At 37.7% G+C, this 24,543-nt stretch overlaps 2 protein-coding genes across 2 annotated transcripts; both read left to right on the forward strand.

The window, feature by feature from the left end:
• Positions 1–2,894: 2,894 nt before the first annotated feature.
• LOC118562644 (carcinoembryonic antigen-related cell adhesion molecule 1-like) lies at positions 2,895–8,573 on the forward strand. The gene is made up of 6 exons (XM_036135212.1): positions 2,895–3,044; positions 3,126–3,434; positions 5,896–6,174; positions 6,287–6,553; positions 7,581–7,655; positions 7,964–8,573. The coding sequence occupies exons 1-6, from the start codon at positions 2,990–2,992 to the stop codon at positions 7,987–7,989; spliced, it is 1,011 nt and encodes a 336-aa protein (XP_035991105.1). The 5' UTR covers positions 2,895–2,989; the 3' UTR covers positions 7,990–8,573.
• Positions 8,574–11,258: 2,685 nt separating this feature from the next.
• On the forward strand, positions 11,259–23,013 carry ceacam1 (CEA cell adhesion molecule 1). Its single transcript, XM_036135192.1, has 13 exons — positions 11,259–11,485; positions 11,741–12,035; positions 13,539–13,820; positions 13,913–14,176; positions 15,679–15,954; positions 16,770–17,021; positions 17,126–17,398; positions 17,477–17,728; positions 17,841–18,116; positions 18,661–18,912; positions 19,070–19,354; positions 21,875–22,129; positions 22,400–23,013. Exons 2-13 carry the CDS (start codon positions 11,915–11,917, stop codon positions 22,486–22,488), a joined length of 2,877 nt encoding a protein of 958 aa, XP_035991085.1. The 5' UTR covers positions 11,259–11,485; positions 11,741–11,914; the 3' UTR covers positions 22,489–23,013.
• The last annotated feature ends 1,530 nt before the right edge of the window (positions 23,014–24,543 follow it).

Raw genomic sequence — 24,543 nt, forward strand, 5'->3', positions numbered from 1 at the left:
TTTCTGCAGGTGTTCACACTTCCTCCCACAGACCAAAGACACAAATTTTTATCGCTAAATTTATAATTTTTGGTCTCAGTCTGTTTGTGGTATGTGACATTTTGGTTATGAATCCAGGGTGCGCCTGTCGTGCAATCCAGATTCAGGTGAAATAGACTTTAAAATCGTGTGAAGTTATGAATGAATAGATGAATGGAATATGAAGTTTCAAAAACTTTGCAAACAGACAGACCTGTATGCTATAGAAATTGTCTAGACATCATTCAGTCTTTCTATGGGTCATTTACATTGCCTCAATCAGATACTGACCTTTGCTCAACCACAGTTACAATAGAGCCGCAGCTGCTTAATGGGTGGTATTGCGAGACACGCAATTGTTCTTCTATTTAAGATGTAATGTTAGAAAGTATATATATATATATATATATATATATATATATATATATATATATATATGAATGTCAGAACAAGACAAACTGTAAAAATGACACTTTAATAGAGAAATTTGAAACTTTTATCAATTAGATCAAAACATTTGTCATTTAAACTGAGCTTTTTGGTGCTATTTTAAGATTCAAATAATAAAAACAGAAAAGACCACATCAAAAAATGTAAGATAATGCACGACCAGGTGTATGTATGCGTTTTATTCAGCCTGTCTAAAAACTTGCTTAAAACAACGCAGTCTAATAATAGAATTTCTTCTTGGCTGACACAAATTTATTTCTTAAAATTTTATTTTTCCTGGAAAGAAATCCACTGAGATTGTTCATCTCTTTTACGAGAATCACCTGGCTCGGCTGGACAAAAATGCAAATGTATGAAAGTGTCATATGTAAGGTGAGCAGTGTTTCAGAAGAATGACTCTAACAACAAAACAAGTGAAAAGCAAAACAACTGGGCTTCAGTTATTGTTGCTGCAAACGTTTCACCCTTCATCCCAAAGGCTTTCTCAATACAAAGCTGGTGAAGGAGAAGATCCAAGCTTTAAGCTTTTGGGGATTTCTCCCTCACAAGCTTTAAATTGAGAAAGCCTTTGGGAGGAAGGGTGAAATGTTTTCAACTCCAAACATTGAAGTCCAGTTTATTTGCTTTGTAGCATTTTTTGGGGGTTACTATGTCCTGGATGAGTGAATATCTTCCCCAGCAGACTCTAACCCAAAAACATTAAGTGTCCAGCAAAAGTTCTACCTTTTACATTTGTTTTTTACATTTCTATGTGTTACAACCATAAACTTAAATTTATTTTATTCAGATTTTTTTTCATGAAACAACATAAAGTTGCACATCATTTTTAATCCATACAATAAACATTGTTTATGTGAAATTATTTTAGCAGGGTTGCAGCGTGGTATACCCTGGACTGGTTGGAAATACATTGTTTGTAATTGTTTTTTTTTTTTTTTTTTAAGTAAGTGTGGTGTCTGTTTATATTCACCCCAGCCCCACCCCAACCTTTCTTCTCTATGACTCCTAAATAAAATCCAGCACATCCACTTCCATTAAGAGGTCACTTAATTCGTAAATAGAGGCTACGTGTAGTTTTCTCTCAATATCAATGAGGCTGTTCCATGAAGGCCTCAGAGGTTTGTTAGAGAACATAAATGGAAAAAAAGTGTGTCATAAAAATCATGTTTAAAGTTGTTCTTAAGTTTAAAGCAGGCTTAGGTTTGAAACCAAAATCTCTAACATCATAATATTCAAATGAGTGAACAACTGAAAACCAAGGCATGCCCATTTCACTTGAGGGCTATAAGCAAATAAGCAGTGAAGATGCCCATGGTAACGCAGGTGGAGCCGCATAGATCCTCAGCTCAGGGGAGAGAATCTGCCAAGAACACAACTATTAGCCTTTCACTTTACAAATGTGGGGTTTGTGTATTAGTAGCAAGAAGAAACCTAATGTTAAAAGAAGGTCATATTAAAGCCTGTTTAAAGTTTGACACGTGCCTTGCAGGGGACACAGCAAACATGAAAGATTGGCCGATGTTAGATGTTAGGGAAGACTAACACTGCACAACATCCTCAACACGCCTTCCTAATAATGAAACATGGTGGTAGCATCATGCAGCGGTGATGCATTTCCTCAGGAGAAACAGACATGCTGGTCAAGGTTAATGTAATAGCAAGTAATAAGTAATATCATCTTTATTGTCATTGAAACATGCGTTGAAACATACATTACAACAAAATTTGTTCTCTGCTTTTAACCCATCACCTTTGGGGAGCAGTGGGCTGCCATGTGCGGCGCCCAGGAAGCGTTCTGGGGTTAAGGGTCTTGCTCAGGGACCCAGAGTGCGGGCGCTGGGAATCGAACCGGGTACTTGCATCCTTCTCTGAGTGCAAGCACACTGCTCTTACCACTGGGCCAACACTCCCCATACACCGAGACGCAGCTCGGTGTATGGGGATATTATTGATATTGATATTACTGATATTAATGCAAAGATGGATGGAGTTAATTACAATACCTCTACACAAACTCTAAACATAAAATGTAAAACTATTTATCACTTGCCTTCCACTTCACAATGAGGCACTACTTTGCTTTGGTCTATCACATAAAAGTGTGACAGAAAACATTTACATTATTAAAGACTTCTGATTGCAGAAGACGTTAATAAAAAAAAAAGAATACAGGCAAATGTGACACCATTCTGCTGCAAAGAGAAGTAATTTCATCATGTTTGACTGAATTATCCCCGTAAACAAGTAAGACCGTTTAACGAACAGTAACCCTGAGCCCTCTGCATGTCATTATCACCCACATGCCTTCTGTCATCATTTGTCATTTAGCAGAAATTCACCCATAATGGCAGACAGAAATGTTTCCACCTTTGGTAAATTTACCAAGACTTAACACAAAATGGCCTCGACCACCTGTAGATAAGACCTGGGGTGGCAGGTTTATGGGTTGGGGGCTGGACACACAGTGGACAGGTATAACAAAGCTGAAACAAGAAGCCCTTTTTCAGACCACTGATACAAAATGGAGAGGAAGATCTGCGGAGCATCGTTTATTGTTCTTTTGACTTCCTTACAAGGTACTAGTACAGAAAGGAAATATTACATGTATTAGAAATGAGATTTCTGACGGATATTTAGTTGATTTTCTGTCTTTGTAGGCTTTCTGTCCTCTGATGCTGTGGACGTTCAACCTACCATGAACCCAGCAGTTGTCGGGAGCACAGTGACACTGTCGCTGTCTCCCTCTGTGACCTTGACAAGTGGAAACTGGGCAGTGGGAGACACCTTCATCCTTACTTGGCTCGGGGAGCAGCAGGCGGTTTTTCCCGGTTACAGCGGCAGGGCTTCTGTTAATGTGACGACCGGAGCGCTCACGCTGAGCTCCCTCACCGTGACCGACTCAGGGGTCTACAGGGTGCAGAGCGGCGAGCCCCTGCTGAAGGCCAGCGTTTCTCTCACTGTTGTAGGTGAGAATAAACTGGAAGCATTTGGAGATTATAATGAGCCCTGTTTTAAACCATTTCAATGAAAAATCACGTGTACATGTCTACTGTCTAAATGGTTGAGCTAAAGGAGGTGATATAACAGCAACAAGTAGTTCATAACTTTGCACTGAACCACTTTAATGAGACAACATAGAGGAGAAAAAGTGCTGATGATATGTTTACATTATGTGGTTATCTGGAACAGGTTCCTGTTGTTATGAAAAATCATTCCAACAAACTCAGAGAGGGAGGGGGTTACAGGAATGCATGGTTCTGCCTCGTGATGTTTAGATATTGTCATACAGCAGCTTGTGCTCAAGTTTCATAGCGATGAGTCTTTGCCCTCTGGCTGATTTCTGTCAACACTCACCTTTTTTATTTGTTGTTGCTGCGTACTTGAACATTTCCCAGAAATGGTCAAGGAACTTGTAAAAAAGAAAAATATGTCCAGATTTGAATTTCTGAAAAAAAAATCTATTCATATATGAAGCACGGAATTATATTTAAAGTACAGAATATATTTTACAGCTCAAAATACTTTGATGTTAAAGATGCTATAACATCTAAGTATTTCTGTTCAATCAATCAAACCTAATGTTGATGATTCAATCCTTTTAACGAGGCCTTTAACAAGAGGTATTTTATATATCAATGACATTATCAAAAATATTTTATTAGGAATAGAGTTTTAGTTTCCTGGCAAAGAAAGGTCTATTGTGATATTTAATTCCCATTGGTCATTTATGATTTTACTTTATTCTAGTAATAGACCCTTCTGGAAAAGAGACCACACATCTAAACCTACATTAGCAACATAAACACACACACATAATATATATATATATATATATATATATAAATATATATATGTATATATATTTATATATAAATATATATATATATATATACACACACACACACACACACACACAAACACACATATAAAGGGAACACTAAAATAGCACATCCTAGATCTGAATGAATGAAATATTCTCATTAAATACTTTGTTCTTTACATAGCTGAATGTGCTGACATCAAAATCACACAAAAATTATCCATGGAAATCAAATTTATGAACCCATGGAGATCTGGATTTGGAGCCACACTCATAATTAAAGTGGAAAAATGCACTACAGGCAGATCCGACTCTGTAATGTCCTTAAAACAAGTCAAAATGAGGCTCAGTAGCGTGTGTGACCTCCATGTTCCTGTATGTAGGCATTTAGCATCAATGCATTCGTATTACAGGAACTGCTGACACACTCCAGCCACATGAGGTTTAGCATTGTATTGCATTAGGAGGAATGCAGGGCTAACTGCACCAGCATATGGTCTCACAGTGGGTCTGAGGATCTCATCGCTGTACCTAACGGCAGTCAGAATACCTCTGGCGAGCCCATGAAGGGCTGTGCAGATCCACAAAGAAATGCCACCCCACACCGTTACTGACCCACTACCAAACCGGTCATGCAGGAGGATGTTGCAGGCAGCAGAACGTTCTCCACGGTGTCACGCCTGTCACTTGTGCTCAGTGTGAACCTGCTTTCATCTGTGAAGAGCACAGGGCGCCAGTGGTGAATTTACCAATCCTGGTGTTCTCTGAATAAAATGGCAAACGTCCTGCACGGTGTCGGGCTGCCAGCATAACCCCCACCTGTGGACGTCGGGCCCTCATACCACCCTCATGGAGTCTGTTTCTATTCATTTGAGCAGACACATGCACATCTGTGGCCTACTGGGGGTCATTTTGCAGGGCTCTGGCTGTGCTCCTCCTGTCCCTCCTTGAACAAAGGCGGAGGTAGCGCGGTCCTGCTGCAGGGTTGTTGCCCTCCTACGGCCTCATCCACGCCTCCTGATGTACTGGCCTGTCTCCTGGTAGCGCCTCCATGCTCTGGACACTACGTTGACAGACACAGCAAACCTTCTTACCACAGCTGGCATTGATGTGCCATCCTGGAGGAGCTGCACTACTTGAGCCACTTGTGTGGGTTGTAGACTCCGTCTCACGCTACCACTAGAGTGAAAGCACCGCTAGCATTCAAAAGTGACCGAAACATCAGCCAGAAAGCAGAGGAACAATTTGACTGATATATAAATCAGGGATTTCCAGCTCAGGATTTCTTGTCCCAGACACTAATCTGAGTCATAATGTACATCAGCCATCACCAAGTCATAGATTGAAACTTAATTGAAATCAGTGAAATGAAAGCCATTTATGTGCTTGAAAATCCTGTTGCTTTACAGCATAGTGGAATGGAATCACTATTACACTAATGTCACTTACAAATGACATTTAGGACGATGAAGTCTCTCCTACTCTTACTTTTTTCCCTGACAGTGACAGGTAGTTTGTGTCTTAATATCCTGCTCCAGCAAGGCTTAACATGATTAAGAATCTAAATAAGCAAGACTGTGGACATTTTCCATCTTTTACTTCCACAGAGCCCATTTCCAATGTGACCCTCAACATAAATCAAAGTGATCTGATGGAGCTTCAAACATCTGGGCTCAAATGCTCCGTCTCCACTGGATCTTCTCTCACCTTCCTCTGGATGAACGGTAGCTCTGTGGTTACAGCCGGTGACAGAGTTCAGTTGACTGATGGAAACTCCACTCTTAACATTGTCAGAGTGAGCCGCTATGATTTGGGACCATTCAGATGTGATGTATCTAATCCTATCAGTAATGGGACCAGTGATTCGGTAAACTTCACTGTAAACTGTGAGTCTATTTACCTTTGATAGCTTTATTTCTACAGAAATAATAAATTTTCACTGAAAAGTGCTGTTATAGACTGTATCATTCTTCCTGCTTGTCTCTCTTTCTTCCTCAGACGGCCCAGATGACATGCGTCTCACAGTGAATGGACTGAACACAACTTCCTTCTCAGTTGGGTCCAATCTGAGCATGTTCTGTCTAACAGAGTCCAGCCCTCCCGCTCAAATTCGTTGGGCCTTCAGGGGAAATATTATGAATGTAACAGGAGCAATGCTGGAGCTAATCCACGTCAGAGAGGACCAAAGTGGTCCATATTCCTGTTTGGCCTTTAACAACCGCACCAACCTGCACAGCAATATAACAACACACATGATAATATCAAGTAAGCTTCTTGTTTCAGAGGCAATGGTATAATTTATTTTACTCTTAAATTCATTGAGGGGTGTCTCTAGAAGTTACCTTTCAGATATCACGCGTTGTGATTTTGCAAATAGAAAAAGAAAACAGTTTTCCGTTGATTTTTAAAGGACTCCCGCAAGGTTCAATATTAGGCCTTTTTTATTTTCAATGACATTAGGAAGAACATGGACAAAGGTAACTGCACTTTAATGGAGATGACACTAAAGTTTACTTAATGGAATTACATATTGGCAGCATATAACACGCAGTAAAATCCATGTTTCTATTTTTCTCGCTTTACCTTCCACCAGCAGTGTCTGGTTGGCAGCAGCTTTTCAAATCTGTTCTATTCGGAGGCATCCACCCTTCTGATAAAACTGTCCAAGACCAAGGTCCATGATCCATTATGTCTTGGCAAGGATCAGCATGAATCATTTGTGTTAAAGGCAATTAATGGACTCTAGTGTTTTCTGTTAATCTTAAAGTGGTTCTTATCTCAGATAATATTGGTATTTCTACCCTTCCTTATTGAGGCAGTATCATACTAGAAATATCCGGGTATTTTGTTGGATAGTAGTCTTTGTTTCAGAATTCATGTTCAGCATTTCATAAAAAAGCTGAAGGTCAGGTTAGGTTTTTATTATGAGGATTGTTCTGGTCTTAATTTGTCAGTCAGGGAAAACTTTTTCTGACCAGAGTAATCTTTCTGTGATGAGATGCTTCATAAGTATTCTCCTTGGACCCGACTGTGCTATTAGAATTCTGTGCATTACAGATTGTTATATTTCCTAACAAACTGTTTGCAGAAAATGCCTGATGGTGTTTTCCACTAACTGTTTCTTGACCCCATGATAAACCTTCAACACTCTGAAGAATGCAAATTTTTAATCTTAACATGAACTTGCACCTGAATGATGTTAATGTCAAAAATATAGCCTGTAAAATGTAAAAGTATGTTTATATGGTTAGGTCTCCTAAATAATTAAAGGTTGAATCTTTTTTATGCACAGAGTCTGAAGAACTAGAAGGGAATGTCCTTCTTCTTCCTCTGCTATTACTGGCTGGATTCTCTTTATCACTTTCAGGCAAGTTGTCAACTACTTTTTACCATAAACCATTTTAAATGTTAAAATTGTCAAATTAATATTTTATATTTATTAGTGAACTTGTTTTTCTTATACCATTTTCAGAGGGAAAATAATGTTTCCACCTTCAACCAATTAAAGGGACAGTTCTCATCTTAATCATAATAAAGATATTCAGATGTGCTGTCTAATAAATTATTTAGTTACTAAATTTAGTGAAGACCGACTCTGTTAGAATAGAGACATATGCTCTATTCATTCGTTTTTATTTTGACTGCCATATAACTAATGGTTCTTCTGTTTTACAGATCAATGTGGCTGGTTCAGTCCCTAGATGACCTGAATCATGTTCCTGTATTTGTCATGAAGAGGATTTGTTTTTAAGGATTTGAAATTATGTGACACAGTTTTACAACTAAATGGGAAAATCCTAATTTAATCATTTGGTAAAATATAAATAAAACAAAGTTACCTACCTGTCTGGTTAGCAAAACTGAAATAGATTTATAGTTCAGATTATTAATGCATTTATTCTGCAAAGATTGTTGTAAATTGTCATACATATTCCTGTGTTTTCAGTCTCTTAGGTTTCAGTTGTCTCCAAGTCCTCACAACCATCTTGAAAACTAAATGTTTGCACAATGCAAATAGCTCAGAAGCATCATACACTCTTTTTCATATGTTTTTTTTTTATTTGTTTTCTTTGATTCAGGTATTCCAAGCAGCTCAGAACGGTTACAGTTCAGTGCAGCACTCTTTGAATTAAGTCTGTAAAAGTGAAAAATGTACAATAAATCAATATCAATCTTATGTTATACATGGTGGCCAAAAACAAGACTGGCAGTTTATTCTGTGTAGTCAACATGAATTTCTATCTTTCTGACTATAACCACATAAATAAAGCATTTTTAATCCACACATTTTGTGTTATGTTCTGTTTTTTTTTTTTTTTTTTTTTTTTTTTTTTTTTGCCGTAAACAAAAATAAATCTGACAAAGCACGTTAAACTGATAACTCATCAAAAATGTGACAAAAAATGTGCGGTATTAATTTGCTGCTTTTAAGAAAAATAATAAGTCATAGTTGAATAAATCTAGGTATGCAGCAGGCAACAAAATATTTGCTCGTTCCTACTTATAGTGACAAAGATATTCATATTTGAGGTTTCACATTTAAGTGTTTATAATATATTGCAGTTTTATGTGAAAGATGAACACAAAGGCAAATGCCCTAACTGTGAAAGGGAAGGACAGGAGTACATATTTTAATTGCATCAACACTCACCTTTTTTAAACATGTGGAACTAACTTTAAAAGTAAAGTAGTGAGCGTATATGTAATTTAATCTGAGTGTGAATGCAGGTGTTCTCTGAAGGGCTTAGAAGTTTATAAGAGAACTTTAGTCAAGAAAAAGCAAGGAACACAGCAGGGACATTAGATATAAAGTTGCAGAGAAGCTGAAAGGTGGGTTAGGTTAAACAATATCAACGTGATAATGTTTGAAATTAATGCATCTTCTTCTTTCTACTTCACAGTTATGTACAACCTTTACTTTTACTGCTTACCCAATACTTTTTTATAGCACCATTATGTCAAATTCTATTCACTTTCCTGCTTTGTTCTTTTTGCTCCTGGAAACAGTGTTTCAGTGCATCTAGGTCAAATGAGAAGCCACACAATCCCAGCTCATTTTAAGCTGTCCCCCTTTGCTTGAATATTTTTATAAAGTTGCTTATAAATTGATTGAAAAGCAGACTTTACTAATGAAGCATTGTCCCAAAAATTCGAAGAATAGGAATTTATTTGTGTTTGACTATGTGTGCAGCAAAGATTGAGACTTCTTCGTTTTTGGGTTCTTGATCCATCAGTCAAGTCTGTAACCAATGCTGCTGGTGAACCCGAAGTTCAACCGAACAGTTACATTAGAAAGGTTTATTGGAAACGTTCAACACAGAGACAGACCAAGAGTTGCTGACAGAACCAGACTTGAGATGCCGGTGGAGCACACAATAACTGAAACCCCCACAGTCAATCTGGCAGTGACTGGGTGAGACAGGAAGGTATATGAAGGCTGGAGAACAGGTGAGCAGAGTGGGAACTGATTAGTGGCAGCAGGTGGAACTGGTCTGGGCTGATAACTGGTAACTGAGCTAAATGGAGGGTTTCTGTGGCTGAGAGGTGACAGGCTAAAACTTAAAGTCCAGAAAAGTCCAAAAGAAACAAAAACCTAAATCATGAGAAAGTCAAACCAAGCGCATGTCATAAATATTAAAACAAATGAAAAAATATTAAATTTAAAGTAAATGAAATTATTAAAAGTAGAAAATATCCAGATAAATAGAGCAAAAACAAAATACAAGCTAGACAGGAAGGAAATGAATCAGTCAGTTGTCTTCCTCTTGTTTAAAGTTGGGTCAAAGGGGAATCAGGTACATCAGGGGGAAACGATAATTTGCTCTCTCCTTGCAACAGTGTCGGGCTCATTCAAGGGGACCCAAAAGCATTCCTATCCAAGAGATTAGATACTTAGTCCCTCCTATGAGCACTGGGTCTGCCTCAGGGTCTTCTTTGGCTGAAACGTGACCATAAAACCCTCAAAGGGAAAAGCCCAGGAGGGATCCAGATCATATTTCGGGACCAAATCAGCTTCAGACTCCATTCAGTGCAAATAAGCAGAGGCCCAAATCTAAAATTTGTCTGGATGACGGATCTTCGACCTCTATTTTTAACCCTCGTGCTCAGCCACTCGATAGAGGAAACTCATTTCAGCATATCCATTTATCCACCTATACAATCTGCCAGATAAAGAGTAGCTAAATTGGATTAAAAAAAAAGACTTTATAAGCACAAACACAAACTCAAAATACCAAATCCAGATTAAATACATTACCAGTAATGCCCATTTCCTCTTTATTACAAACACCAAAGAGTTTTTTTTCAAGTAATGGCCAAATGGTTGTGTCTTTTTGTTCTAACTATTGGCTCAAACCCTTCTGAGCACTACCCTTATATTGAAAGATAAGTACAAACGTGCCCAGATGACACCCTGTTAAAAATAAACTATTCTTAATCAATTTATTGGGCAACCGTTTTATTCTAAGAGCAATGGAAATGTCTGTTCATAGACAAATATTATAGCACTGTGTGGGTTTGTGGTTATAGTAAACACAGCAGGAAGAAGAACATGTTCAATGAGGTTAAGGAACATCCTGGTGACCTCTAGCAAATCGTTTCGAAATGGATATCTCAAAGAATACATAGAATATTTCTCAAACTATTTATAGAATGAATAGTTTGAAATGCAAATAGTTTGAGATGCAAATAAATAATCTTTGCTGTGAAAGTGTTCCTTAAAATTGATCCCAATCTACTTTAAGTTTCATGTTTCAGCATACTCATTTAATGATTAATTTGTTCCTTAGAGAATAAGTTCACAGATGAGGACTATGGATCTGTTTCGTTTCACGAGGCTGCAGGTGATCCCACAAATAACTCCATGTGATGCTTTAGTTGATGAAAAGTTGAAAAATGACGGAGCTGTGTTTACAGTAAATGGACACTCCTCGGTGAGTGGCTGTAAAAACGCATGTGCATCAGGGCAAAACAAGGTGTGGCAGAGACTGTGATGTGCCACAGTGGTAGAAGACTGGGAGATCATCAAGGGAGCACAGGGCAAACCTTTGCCTGTTGAAGTGCTGGGATTGAATCATATTGGAAGATTTAAATTAGTGTAGGAGTCTAGTTGATTCTCGTCGGCAAAGAAGATCTCCAAGAGCAGAATGGAGTCTCCGTGTGTCTTTTTCCTAATCCTGACCACGATGGCTTTTACAGGTAAAATTAACATTTGTTTTAACTTGAATTAATATGCAAAAATTCCATTCAGCTCTTTACTACTTTAAACTTGTATTAATTTTCTGCCTGGCATTTGGACAATTTATTGGTTTAAAGATCATTGCATCATAAATTCATGCCAAAAGCTGTAAAATGTCCAAAAATGTTGATTTTCGGGGTTTTATTAATTCTTTCTATCATATTACTTCAAGATTTTTCTTCTGTTTGTATTAACCTATTGATGCTGGTATCTAGATTCGGTGCAAAGCCAAACCATCCAGGCTTCTATGAACCCAGTGCCAGTGGGCGACAACGTGACTCTCAGCAGCAGCATCCCCGTTACCCTGGGGGCATGGACGTTCAACGGAGATCTCCTGGTGTTCATTTATCCTGGAAATTTCCGTGTTAAGTGAAAATAAGACAGACGGGATGATATTTAATACCACCACTTCCTCTTTGACTATAACATCTGCAAGACTACAGCACTCTGGATTGTACAAGTTAGAGCAAATGAATGAGTTTTCTGTTCAGTTCCAACTGTCAGTCCAAGGTAGGAATACACACAATTCTTATTTATCCATTGATACGTGATACATTACACAGAGTGTGCTACAAAAGGCTTGGCCTTTGCATAGCATGAAAAGCTGATGTTTGCCTTGGAAAATGTTGTGTAATTGACCCTAAAAGAAAGCATGGATAGTGTTTCCACATTAAGCAGCTTGTACAGAAGTGATTTGCAAGGCAAACCAACAGCACAGACGGAGAATCTACCAGCTGCCGTGTGCGTATATCGCTCTGACTTGTAATGACCGAATACGCTAAATGTCAAGCAAAACAAAAACAATAACAAACGTCAGTTCATTCTTTTTTTATTTACATAAACTATCAGGAACAATACTTTTGACAGCTCTTACTATGAGTTTTAAAGTCATAAATGTAAACAGAAAACTTCAAGCAAGAGTTCAATAGACATTTTGAATTTACTATGTTGAAAACTCAGCAGCCTTGGGATGTCCGAGACTGCTTTCAAAGTATTATTCTAAACTTTCATCTCTTGGAAGTATGCATAGTTAATATGGGAACTACAGATATTAGGATATTGGTTGCTGTTTAAAAGTATTTACCCAATTACTCGAAATGGTATTGATCCATCACTGCATGTTTAACATGTGAAGAAACTAGTTTTGCTCATCTTATGAGAGTACAGGTAGTGTAAAATGAAGCAGCTTTTCCTTTTGTTTTGCTCTTTTTGCATAAAGTAAGTACAACAATTGCATTTCTAAGTGACTAATTTCCAAACTATTTCCAAACTATGAGCCTTGTGACAAGACCCAAAAATGTAGCTCAAAAATCTACACTTTCTTATTTAAGTAAACACTTTATGACAGATTGGAAAAAAAAAATCCCTTTGTCTGCTGGGAACCAGTTAAAAAATACTTTATAAAAATGTAATAAAAACGTATGAAAACTATAACAAAATAATTTGTGTAAGTTGTAAATCAAGCAAAGACAAACTAGTTCAGGCAGAAAACTAGCTAGCTGATCAGTTTGTAAATCAAGATATCGCTGAAATGATTCAATAACTTGCAGTTTTTATTAGATGTTGTAAATGTCAGATGAACCTTGAAGTATGTCTTTAAGCTGATTTCTGAAATGTCTAATTATTTCCTAACAATCATGTTAAAAGAAAGACATTACCATAAAAGATTTTAACAGCAAAGAAATATCCATCCGTTCCTTGTTCATAACCACTTATGCATGCTTCGTCTCATAACTTCATTGGTCATTAGGAAAGGACAGGTCACCTAAAGACAGTCAGGAGAATCTCACACACACACTTATGGGTAATTTTTGAATTAGCCTAAGTCATGTTTTTTTGACATTGGAGGATCCAGCGGGAACCAACCTTGCAGAGAGACTTGAACCCAGGACCGTCTTACTACATCAGTGCTACCAACTGCACCGCTGTGCAGCCTTCAACAAAGAAACACCAATTGCAAATGTTTATTTCAATCTGCAAAACCTTAAAAGTTACTTGTTTCCCTCTCTGCAGAGCTAATTTCAAATGTGACTCTGTCAGCACAAAGAGCAGATCTGGTGGAGTTCAATGACACAGCAGTGTTCATGTGCTCGGTGTCCACCGGCACGTCTTTGTCTTATAAATGGTTGGCTGGAAATTCAACGATATCCAGCGGGGCAGATGTGCAGCTCAGCAATGATGGGGCCATTCTTACCATGACCAAGTTGACCCGCCTTGATAAGGGGCCATACAGGTGCAATGTGTCTAATGGACTTGGGTTTGAAGTCAGCCCCCCGGTTTCTCTGAACATCAACTGTAAGTTCTAATCGAAATAATAATACAAATGGGAACCACTTGAAATAAATGCAACATTAACGTGAGATCTTCCTCTTTTGATGTATCATCAGATGGTCCAAGCAATACAAGCATAACTGTGATGCCTGTAAAGTACATGTACAGATCAGGATCTGACATCTCACTGTCATGCTGGACGGATTCCAAACCCACAGCCATGATCCACTGGATGTTTGATGAAGTCCTCCTTAACCAGTCCGGTTCACAGCTTGAACTGCAGAATGTTAACAAGAACAACTCAGGAACTTACAAATGTGTCGCTCACAACCCGGTCACAATGAGGTTCAGCAGTACTAGTACAGAGATCCGAGTGATGGGTAAGTTTTCTCTCTTATTCTGATTAGTTCATATCAGCATACGGCGCTTAGACCTAGAAGCAGCTTATGTTTTATATTATAAACTGGAACAATCAACTAATCGGAAGTTGGTCACAGAAATAATCTCCATTTTACTCATACAAGCTGGAGGTTTGTTAAGTAGGCCGTGATGACTTGGACGTTTTAGGCTCACCAGGCATAGCAGACAAAATAAAGCTGAAACAGTCACCAGTCACACGAGCAAGTGAATATACAGTCCTGTGAGTCATTGTTACTTTTTAAATCTGGCTGTCCTTTGTGCCTAAAATGTAGGTGGACAGTTGACTATGACCTCCAGACCCTATTATTGTGTGATGGGGCATTAGCTTTGTTTATTCTCTACATTCCCTGAACACAACGCCCTGCATTGTACTGCCTCCACACACGCTCAATCAGCTTTTGTTTGTTTAGGTGTTTTATCCTTTGGGTCAACTAGTTTCTGTTTGCATCCGCTGGCGTTGTATGGTGTGAGGTGCTCCAGGATCCTGGTGCACTTCGAACCAAACCCATCTTCGTGACACACACCATAATGATGTTGTCAGGACACGCACTCTTTGGATGTCCCTGAAAGGCTTTGTTTCATTTCTTAGAAAAGACATTGACAATACATGGTCCCAGTTCAATACTTTATTGAAACCACTGTCATACCTGTACATTAAAACAGGCAATGTTCAATGATTTTTACATAGTTGAAAATAATATTGTTATTGTTCACCGCCTAACTTACTGACCAGTCATCCTCCAGGTGCTGCGGTCTCTCCTGTTCACGATTCTTTGCACCAGGAGATATTTTATCCCAACACCAGTCGGCAGGTTTGCCTCTAGATGCTGTTTTAAAGTTAGGCTAACTAAAGTAAGAAAGGTACTGTCAGGTTCTAACAGTAGATAACCTGAAACAAAGCTTTATAGTTTGTATATAAATAAATATCTGACTGGACACAAACTGTCATTGTCTTCAATAAGACTGAGTATGGGGTTTTCTGGCTAAATAGTTTGCTTTAGTGCAAAGCTAAAAGGATGTTGGCTCTGTGATTTGATGATTGTTTGATAGAAATATACTGTATTCTGAATGCACTTCCAGTTAACCATGTGTGGACAGAACTTAAAGAAAACATTGTTCTGCTGCTTCATCGTATGTAGTGCTTCAATCTAGTACTTTGCTCTGCTTTGAACGTCATAAATCTTAGTAACTTGTGCTTCAGCTACTCTCAGCACTGTTTTTGCAGGATATGTGAGAATATCTGAGCACAGTGAGGAGTATGTCACATGACACAAACAGACAGTAAGTTGCATCAGAATATGTTAATTAACAGATAAACTATTGTATCTGTCAGAAAGAGCAAACAATCATTTGACACACTCCCAAATAGTGAACTATCACTACATTGTATCCAAAAGTATTTTTAAATGATAATTTGACTTGTGAGTGTATTCAGACCACCTCTTGATATCTTCTCTTACAGATCCTATTACAGTAGTTGTCATAAGTTTCACCAGTGGCCCAGCAGTACTCGACGAGACGTTTACTCTGCAGTGTGAAGTGACTGGACCAGTTGGTAGCATCCATTGGGAGAAAAATGGTCATCCTGTTGCTCCAAACATGACAACTGTCTTTGGCATGGACAACAAGACTCTGACTCTGAGTGCAGTCCAATTTTCTGATGCCGGACAATATAAATGCCACGCTTTTAATCTTGTGAGCAATATGTCCAGCGGCCCGTTTGATGTTCAAGTCAACTGTAAGAACCTGATATTTGGACCTTATTATATAAGAGGAAGATATACATTTCTGTGAAAAGGTGTTTTTATTCCCCCTTTACACATTTTGTCTGTTTTAGCTTTTTTTTTTGTCAGACTGAAACGATTCAAGCAATCAAACAAGTTTGATCACCAGAAAAAAAAATAAACTGTTTAAATGCAAATATCTCAAAAAACAAATCTACCTCTGAGATTTAGTTATTTAGTTAGATTTAGAGTGGCCTAGTCAAAGTCCAGACTTCTGAGTTGCTGTGGCATGAGCTTGAACAGACCACTCATCCTCAAAATCCATAACAGTGGGGCTGAACTAAAATATTTCTGCAAAGAAGAGCAGGGCAAAACAAAATTATTCTCAACAGTGATATAAAACATTTGTCCTCAATTATTGCAAGTGCTTGATGGATGTTATTGCCTTGAATGATAGCGTAAGCGGTTGTTAAGTTTGTGGAGAATTGTATTATTTACATCCGACAAGGCTGGTTGGCAAGAGTTTAACCTTTATAGAAGAAATCTACATTTTATATTTACTTAGGTTATATTTATCTGATATTAGATACATTTTCTTAACTGAAACATTAAAATATGACTAAAAAGCTAAAACAGAAGAAAGCTGTAAAGGGAAGTAAAGAAAAAAACGTTTTCACAGCACTATCAATGAGAAATTAATAAAGAATTATTTATTTTTTTCTAGTAAATGCTAGTAATTAAATAGTGGCTTGGAATGGGATGGCTAAACATCTAGAAGGCTGCAAAGACATGTTTTTAGTGTCTTATTAAGTTTTCTCAACGTCTTCAGATGGACCAAAGAAGCCAACCATCATGGGACCAAACGTGGTAAAGTCAGGAACCAATGTTACGCTCAGCTGCAATGCAGAATCCGTTCCACCGAGTCTCTACAAGTGGTACTTCAACGGTGAAATGCTCTCTAACATGTCTGAGTATATGACAGCTTCTCTCACCCAAGAAATGAGCGGGAATTATATCTGCATGGCCCTGAACCACATCACTGGCAAAAACAGTACTGCCAGCATAATGCTTACAGTCGTTGGTAAGATTTTAAAGGTGTTTTTAATCTTTGTACAATAACATTATTACACTTTTTACCAAAATAGGAATTAATTGAGCTGTTGGGGATCCTTTTTTTTGTTTCAGATCCAATACAAAATGTAAAGATAGAACAGAGTAACCCTGCCGTTGAGGGTAATTTACATGCTTTAACTTGTAACATAACTGGCCCTGCTGATCATATTTACTGGATGAAGGATGATAAACCCTTACATTCGGACAACAGAACAGTTTTCTCCATGGATAACGTGACAGTGACGTTTCAGACACTGAACCGTTCTGATGCCCGACACTATCGGTGCCTGGCAATAAATGCTGTTGGAAACATGAGCAGTGATTCTTACAAGCTGCTTGTCAACTGTAAGTAAACACAATTTAAGCTCCAAAGACGCCACTTGTCTTAAACTATAGTAAAGTATTTACTTCAAATGTTTTCAGATGGACCAGAAATGCCAATCATCATGGGACCAAGGGTGGTAAAGACAGGAGACAACGTTACCCTCACTTGCAAGGCAGAATCTGTTCCAGTGAGTTCATATAAATGGTTCTTCAATGGTTCTCTAGTCTCCAACATGGCTGTGTACATGGCACCTCCTCTAAGAAAGGAGATGAGTGGGAAGTATGTCTGCGAGGCCTTCAACAGCATCTCTGGGAAGAACAGCAGTGCCAGCATAATGCTAACGGTTATTGGTGAGACTTGCATTGAAATATTTTTAAATTCACTTATTGCTTTTCGTTCCCTTTCGTTGAGATGAAATGCCGTCAATAAGCTCAGCTGTTATGGGTTGTGCTCTGTTTTCAGATCCAATACACAAGGTGGAAATAGCAGCACCAATGAATTCTGCCATGGAAAATGATTCATATAATTTAACATGCAATGTAGCTGGGCCTGCTGATCACATATACTGGATGAAAAATGGAGAGCTGCTGCTTGCGGACAACAGAATTGTTTTCTCCATGGACAACAACACGGTCATGTTATTGGCACTGAGCCATTCTGATGCTGGAAACTATCAATGTATGGCACTTAATGCTGTGGGAAACATGACCAGCGCCCAATACAACCTGATTGTCAACTGTGAGTATTTTATTTGAAGTCACTAAATCATTCCTTCATGAATGATATTTCTTATGCTATTGTTTTTCTCAAATTAGCATAACCGCTTGTCAGTATTGCAATGTACCATGTTTCTCCTAATACACATAAATATAAAAATGCCTCATTAACTTTTACAATCAAACAATTTACAGTTTCACTTTCACTATAGCTAAAGATATTGTTCAGAGTTTGGTTAAAACATGTTTTTTCTTTATTCGCTGAAGTAACACAAGATTGGTAGAGTGGCCAGAGATTATATTCAAGTAAGAAGCGGTGTTACTTTAAAATTATATTGCAAAAATATATTTCTACTTGGCACATGCCAGAATAATAAGAGAGAAAATATTTTTGCTTTCCCACCTGAGCTAACAAAATGAGAAGCTTATTCTTATTTGGTGTCAGTTGGTTAGAAAAACAGAGCTGGTCTTTCTGTTTTATGCAGTGTGTGTAAATATAACATTTTAAATGTAATTCTGTAGTATTTATAGACACTGAAAAAGACGGAATTGTTGATGTTTTGCAGTTGGACCAGAAACACCCGTCGTTTATGGCCCACATTTCGGGGCAAAAGGGCATGAAGTGGTCTTTAACTGTTCTGCCAACTCGATTCCTCCCAGCACCTACACTTGGTGGTTCAACGATACTTTGGTGGCCAATACCTCCAGCTTCATAGCTGGGCCTCTAACCTTCAACATGAGTGGCAAATACACATGCATGGCCCACAATCATGTGACCGGAGCGAACAGCACCAAGGCCACAATGCTCACCGTCATAGGTTTTACATCTTACATTGAGTTTTTGCTTGAAATAAATTGAGAAAACGCTTTAACGTGATTCATAGAAATATGAAATTGTTTAAATAATGTCGTCCAGGATGCTGAAGGCCCAATATGTGTCCTAACTTCTTTTTTTACTCCTTTTTGTATTTACAGAGGCGATAGAGTCAGCGATGATCCAAAGCAACTCAACTCCAATAAACAATGAAAACTTTACCCTCACATGTGCCATTGTTGGACCTTATGACGCCATCTACTGGATGAAAGATGGGATGCAGCTCAACATGAATGCCTCCAACACAGACCCATTCCCGTATAATATGGAAGAGAACATGCTGCATTTCACCCCACTGACAATCCAAAGTAATGGGACCTATGAGTGTGTTGCTACCAATAAGGCTGTTCATCACAAGAGTCCCAAGTACCCACTTCTGGTAATCTGTAAGTACCACCCAAACAAGAGTGTTTTTATTGCTTTTTTGAACATCTGCATCTTTCCCCATGATGAACATCTTTAGCTTGGTATTTAACAGAGAGGAGTAGTTGCCAAAAAAAATATTAAAAAAGCTTTATATCAATCTATTTTCGCTCAAGGAGAAATAAAACATTGTCATCCAAAAAATGACTCACGTGAGAATAAAATAGTATTTAGTACAAACCATGCTTACATACATAAGTACTTAACTATTAGTGTTTAATCTGATTTAATTTGTGAAAATGTTTTAATCTTACAGAGAAAATACAAAATTATGCAGATGCTGGTACTCGAAATAAAAAAATTAAAAGCAAAGTAAAAAATGAATAAATACATAAAACACAATCCATGCAAAATACCAAACGTGGGGAGAAGAAACACACATTTCTAATTATTTTTTCCACTGCATGGAACTTTTAAAACCAACAATAACAGTAGGTAATTGGTAAGTGTAAGAACAGGGCATGATACACTGTGCAATATATAGAATAAGCTTTCCAGTTATATATATATATATATATATATATATATATATATATATATATATATATATATATATATATATATATATATATAAACATCTTAAAACTTTTGTGAAAAATTATGAAATCAACACATTTGTACACTCACCTCTTCACTGCTCAGTACTCTTCTTGGTAATTGCTGCACACAACCCCACCTCTTCAACAATTCCAGGGAAAGCTGAGAAATCCTACGTCAGACCAGGATCTTTTACACATGAAAATAAAGCCCGATGAAAGTGAAAATAAGTTTGTACTGGAAGGTGCCCTGGGCTTTTGAAAGCCGGAAACTTTTCAAAAGCCTGGTGCTTTTCACAAGTAATGGAAAAAAGCCTATTGTGGAAAAGCGTCTTTTGTTCATTTGACCTCCAAATGACACAACAGGCTCAGCAGACAGAAAACAATACTAGAACAAGGAAGTTTGGTTTATAAACCAGGCGTCTCATCAGACACTTTTTCTGGGGCATTTTTGGTTAAAACATTCTTTTTCTTTATTCACTGACGTAGAGTAGTGAGAAATTGTATTTAAGTAAGAAGCAGTGTTACTTTAAAATCATATTACTCAAGTAGAAGTAAACATGGTGGAGTACAACTAGTCGTATAAGCATGTTTTAAAGTAATATAGTAAATATATCCAGTTAGTACCCACCTCTGGTATTCGTACACTAAATATTTTATTAGGTACACGTTTTTAGTACAGGGTTAAGATCCATTAACTTTAGAGCTGACTTATTATTTAGGACACATATTCAACAAGGTGTCAAAAACCATCTTTAAAGCTTTTGGTTTAAATTGAAATAGTAGTATTATGCAGTTACTGCAGAGTCGTGGGATGTACATCTGCAGATTTCCTGTAAAACCACATCCCAAAGGCGCTCTACCAGATGGAGGGGTGGTGGCAGTGGAGACCCTCATAGTACAGTGAACTCCATGTCAGGTTGAAAACCAATTTGAGATGATATGAGCAGTTAGACATCTTTTTATTGTTATTATTATTTTTATTAAAATCTTTATTTAACCAGGAAAGTCACCATTGAGATTAACAATATCATTGTCAAGGGAGACTTGAATGATGGTGCATCGCCTTGTTGAAAGTAGCCCTCACAAATTGGTAAACTGTGATCATAAAGGGATGGACATAGTGAGCAACAATAGTTAAGTAGGCTGTCGAATTTTAATTATGTTCAAATGGTACCAGGTAAAGTGTGCCAACATAATACCTCCCTCAACATTATACCACCAGCAGCACCATACATGCAGGGTTTCATGTTTGTTAAATCAAATTCTTACCCTAGGACCTATATTGTGAAACTTAAATCAAGACCCATCCAATGCATCGGCTGCAGGGGTGTGTCTGAAGAACCAGCCCAGGGGCGCACATCTAATAGCCGGGGCCCTGTCGGGGGGGGGGGGGGGTGTGTCTGTGCTTTATTCTCACAAACAAAACAGATTTGCATTCCAGTGTCAAAACAAGGAGTTGGCTTCTTGATACATTGGCCAGGTGTCTTTGGGAATCTACCAAGATAAACATTGCAGAACAACAAAAAAGCTCATACTTCCTGCTCATTCTCCTCTAAGATCAACAAAGAATTTTCTCTTTTTCAGACCCTTCCCTGTAAACCAGATAAATCAGTTTTGTGTGAAAATCCTGATATCTAAAAAATGTTCTGAAGTACTCAGATTAGCCCGTCTGGCACCAACAACCATGTTATTTCATCAAATAACAAATTCTCAAATGTAACCATGTCCATATGCTTAAATGCATTGAACTGCTGCCTGATTCATGGTTGTGTTAACAATCAAATGAACAGGTGTGCCTAAAAAATTGGCTATTTAGTATATATACCCATACCGTTTTTGTATAAAAAAAATACATAGTAGAGTTATTTTCATGCCAAAAAAAGCAAATTGACAGTGTTGATTTGCTGTGCATAACCCTGATGCATGCCTCCCTTTTGTTTGCAGATGGCCCATTGAATGTGTCTATCTCTGGCCCAGAGTCTGCAAAAAATGGCACCCCGGTGTCTCTGACATGCTCTGCTGATTCTCAGCCTGAGTGTGACTTCCACTGGTTCCTAAACAATCAGTCCACATCCCTCAGGAATGGATCTTTCATTAATTTCTCTGCAACTAGAGCACAAATAGGGAACTACGTCTGTGTCGCAACAAACCCAGTGACGAACATCTCGATGAGGCAAACCAAATCTTTTGCCATTGCGGGTGAGTACTGCCCTGACGTCTTTGCTTTGTTTTTGTCTTCATTAACTGGTTAACTTTGTGTGAGGAATCATTAACTGGTTTCACCAGTTAATGATTCCTCACAGTCTTGGTCAGAAATGCTTGGGATACCTCTCTATAGATTATAATGCAATTATAAAACTTATGATAGTGGGTGTCAAAGAAATGCCAGCATTTTAAAATAGATTTTTTTTCTGTTCTGCAAGCTAGTAACATTTCTTTTTAATTCTTATTGTTTTGTTTCTTTATCAGATCATGCCTCTACAATATACATCCCAAACAAGGGAGCTTTACTGCTCCTGGGTCTGTATACTTTCTTTGCCCCCCTGCTGTCCCTGTGAGTCCTGCCGTCCTCCCTGACAGACTACTTGCTTCTGCTGAAGTCTTCAACATCAATCTCTTAACTACTGCAATAATTCAATATGCTCTTTAGTTTTTAAGTTAAATTTGTGTAATCCTTTGCAAAATATGTCAGATTCTCTAGTGCTTTCACTGTGTTACTTTTATTACTGGTTGAGGAAGTTTAGCCATAGTATAAGGCATGTCTACACTGTTTTACAAGAATCACAAGTGCAATGTTTTAAAACACCCTGCTAATTCTTCAGTGGAAATTACTATATTATGACACTTTTCCTAGTTAAGTAATGTATTATTTACACATTACCTAAATTCATATAGCTTTCGTTAATGGATCTAATCATCAAAAAGAAACAAAAACAATGATTATATATATTTTATTGACAAGATTATAAGTTTTGAGTTAACAAATATTTGTCAGCGTCATGTTATGAATACATTCTTTAAAATGAAACTTTGTATACAAAAAACAACAACTTACAAATAAAGACATGATATGAAATGAAAAACCTCGTTATGTTTCGATATATGCTGCAGGTAAGGAAGGGTTGTTGCTCAAATTGGGGAGCTTATTTTGTTTCTGTGTCGGTCTTTGCATATTTTCGTGTTCTTGTGGTTTTCCATCCTGCACATCCCTTGGTTTTCCAAAATAAAAAAAGAAGAAAAGAGGTTTTTTAGATGCTCTAGATATCTTTTAACACTGAAGTGGAACATCTTCTGTGGTAGTACCACACTATGAGCAACTTACATTTTTCCGGGTGGCACTGGCAAACTATGTTGGCTGACCCCTTTCCTATTGCAAGATGACCCAAGGGTGACAAGAAAAGAAAATGGATTAGGATAACATTCTTTGTTTAATGTTGTGTCGGTCTTCAGTGAGACTTTAATCACCTGTACAGAAACAGAATCTTCTCTTGTGTTTACGGGTTTTGTTTGGCCGTAGTGTTGTCATATGGCGTCCAACAGCAAGGTCTGTAACACAGATAAAAGTTGTTAAAAGAGTAAAAAGATAATGTTAACTTAATAAAAAAAAGACATTGAAATTAGTTGGTGTTTAATCAAGCCAGCGTACCATTAGTGTCTGGCCTAGCAATCAAGGACTTTTCATTCATCCCAGGAACACCTGTGAAAGTGAAACAATAGCAGTAATGCAGTATCAAAACATCTCACAAGAACACAGTCAGGATTTAAAATAATTAACACTTTATCGCTTTATTAGTATTTTAGATAGTATATAGCTACCTTGGCCACAATCAATCAGTATGAGAAGTGCAAGTCCAAGCAGCAAAATCAGCTTTGGCCCCATGTTGTTGTGAAGTCCAAATCGTCAGTTTGTTCAGTGAAAGAAATCCGGCAGGAGCAGCAACTACACGTCCAGTAATGCAAATGAAAGCTTTGTCAGTCTACCTGGGTCTTTATAAAGCTGGCATTTGGGTTTGAAATTGCATCCGTAGCACATTCATGCCTTGCCAGCAGGATGAAGCATGTCCCACCCATCAGTTTTTTGGAAGAGACATGAATCCTTGCCAAGAAATCTTATCTAATCTGAAGTCACAGCTTGTAGCTGGGAAAAAAAAAAACAATGGCTTACCATAACAGCCTGACCTGATATAGGATACTTCAGAATCTTTTTATTAAATAATTACTGGTATTATTATTAGAACACTAGTAATTACTGGTATTATTACTATTAAAACATCCAAATCAATTTGTGCATGTTCTAATAGGTTTTTGTTGAATTTTAAGTCTTGCTTTAAAGCTTTTTTGAAAAACAAAAACAAAAAAAAAACACCTTTCTGCTCCAGGATATGTCGTACATTTGATCATGGTTACAGATCTGCCAGTTGACTCACTACCTCTCTGAAAGAAAGATAGCAGAAAGTATCAAATTCTGGGTTGTTAGCTTTAATCACACTCAATTTCAGTAATGTTTTAGGGTGTGGTAACTAAGATGACCTTCCGTTTCTGAATCTTATACATATAAAAATTTGAAAACTGTAGGGTGAACTTGAGTCTCAAGAGTGAATACTTTGTAGAAC

This window comes from Fundulus heteroclitus, chromosome 3, assembly GCF_011125445.2.
Source record: "Fundulus heteroclitus isolate FHET01 chromosome 3, MU-UCD_Fhet_4.1, whole genome shotgun sequence".
In the NCBI taxonomy this organism is placed as follows: Eukaryota; Metazoa; Chordata; class Actinopteri; order Cyprinodontiformes; family Fundulidae; genus Fundulus; species Fundulus heteroclitus.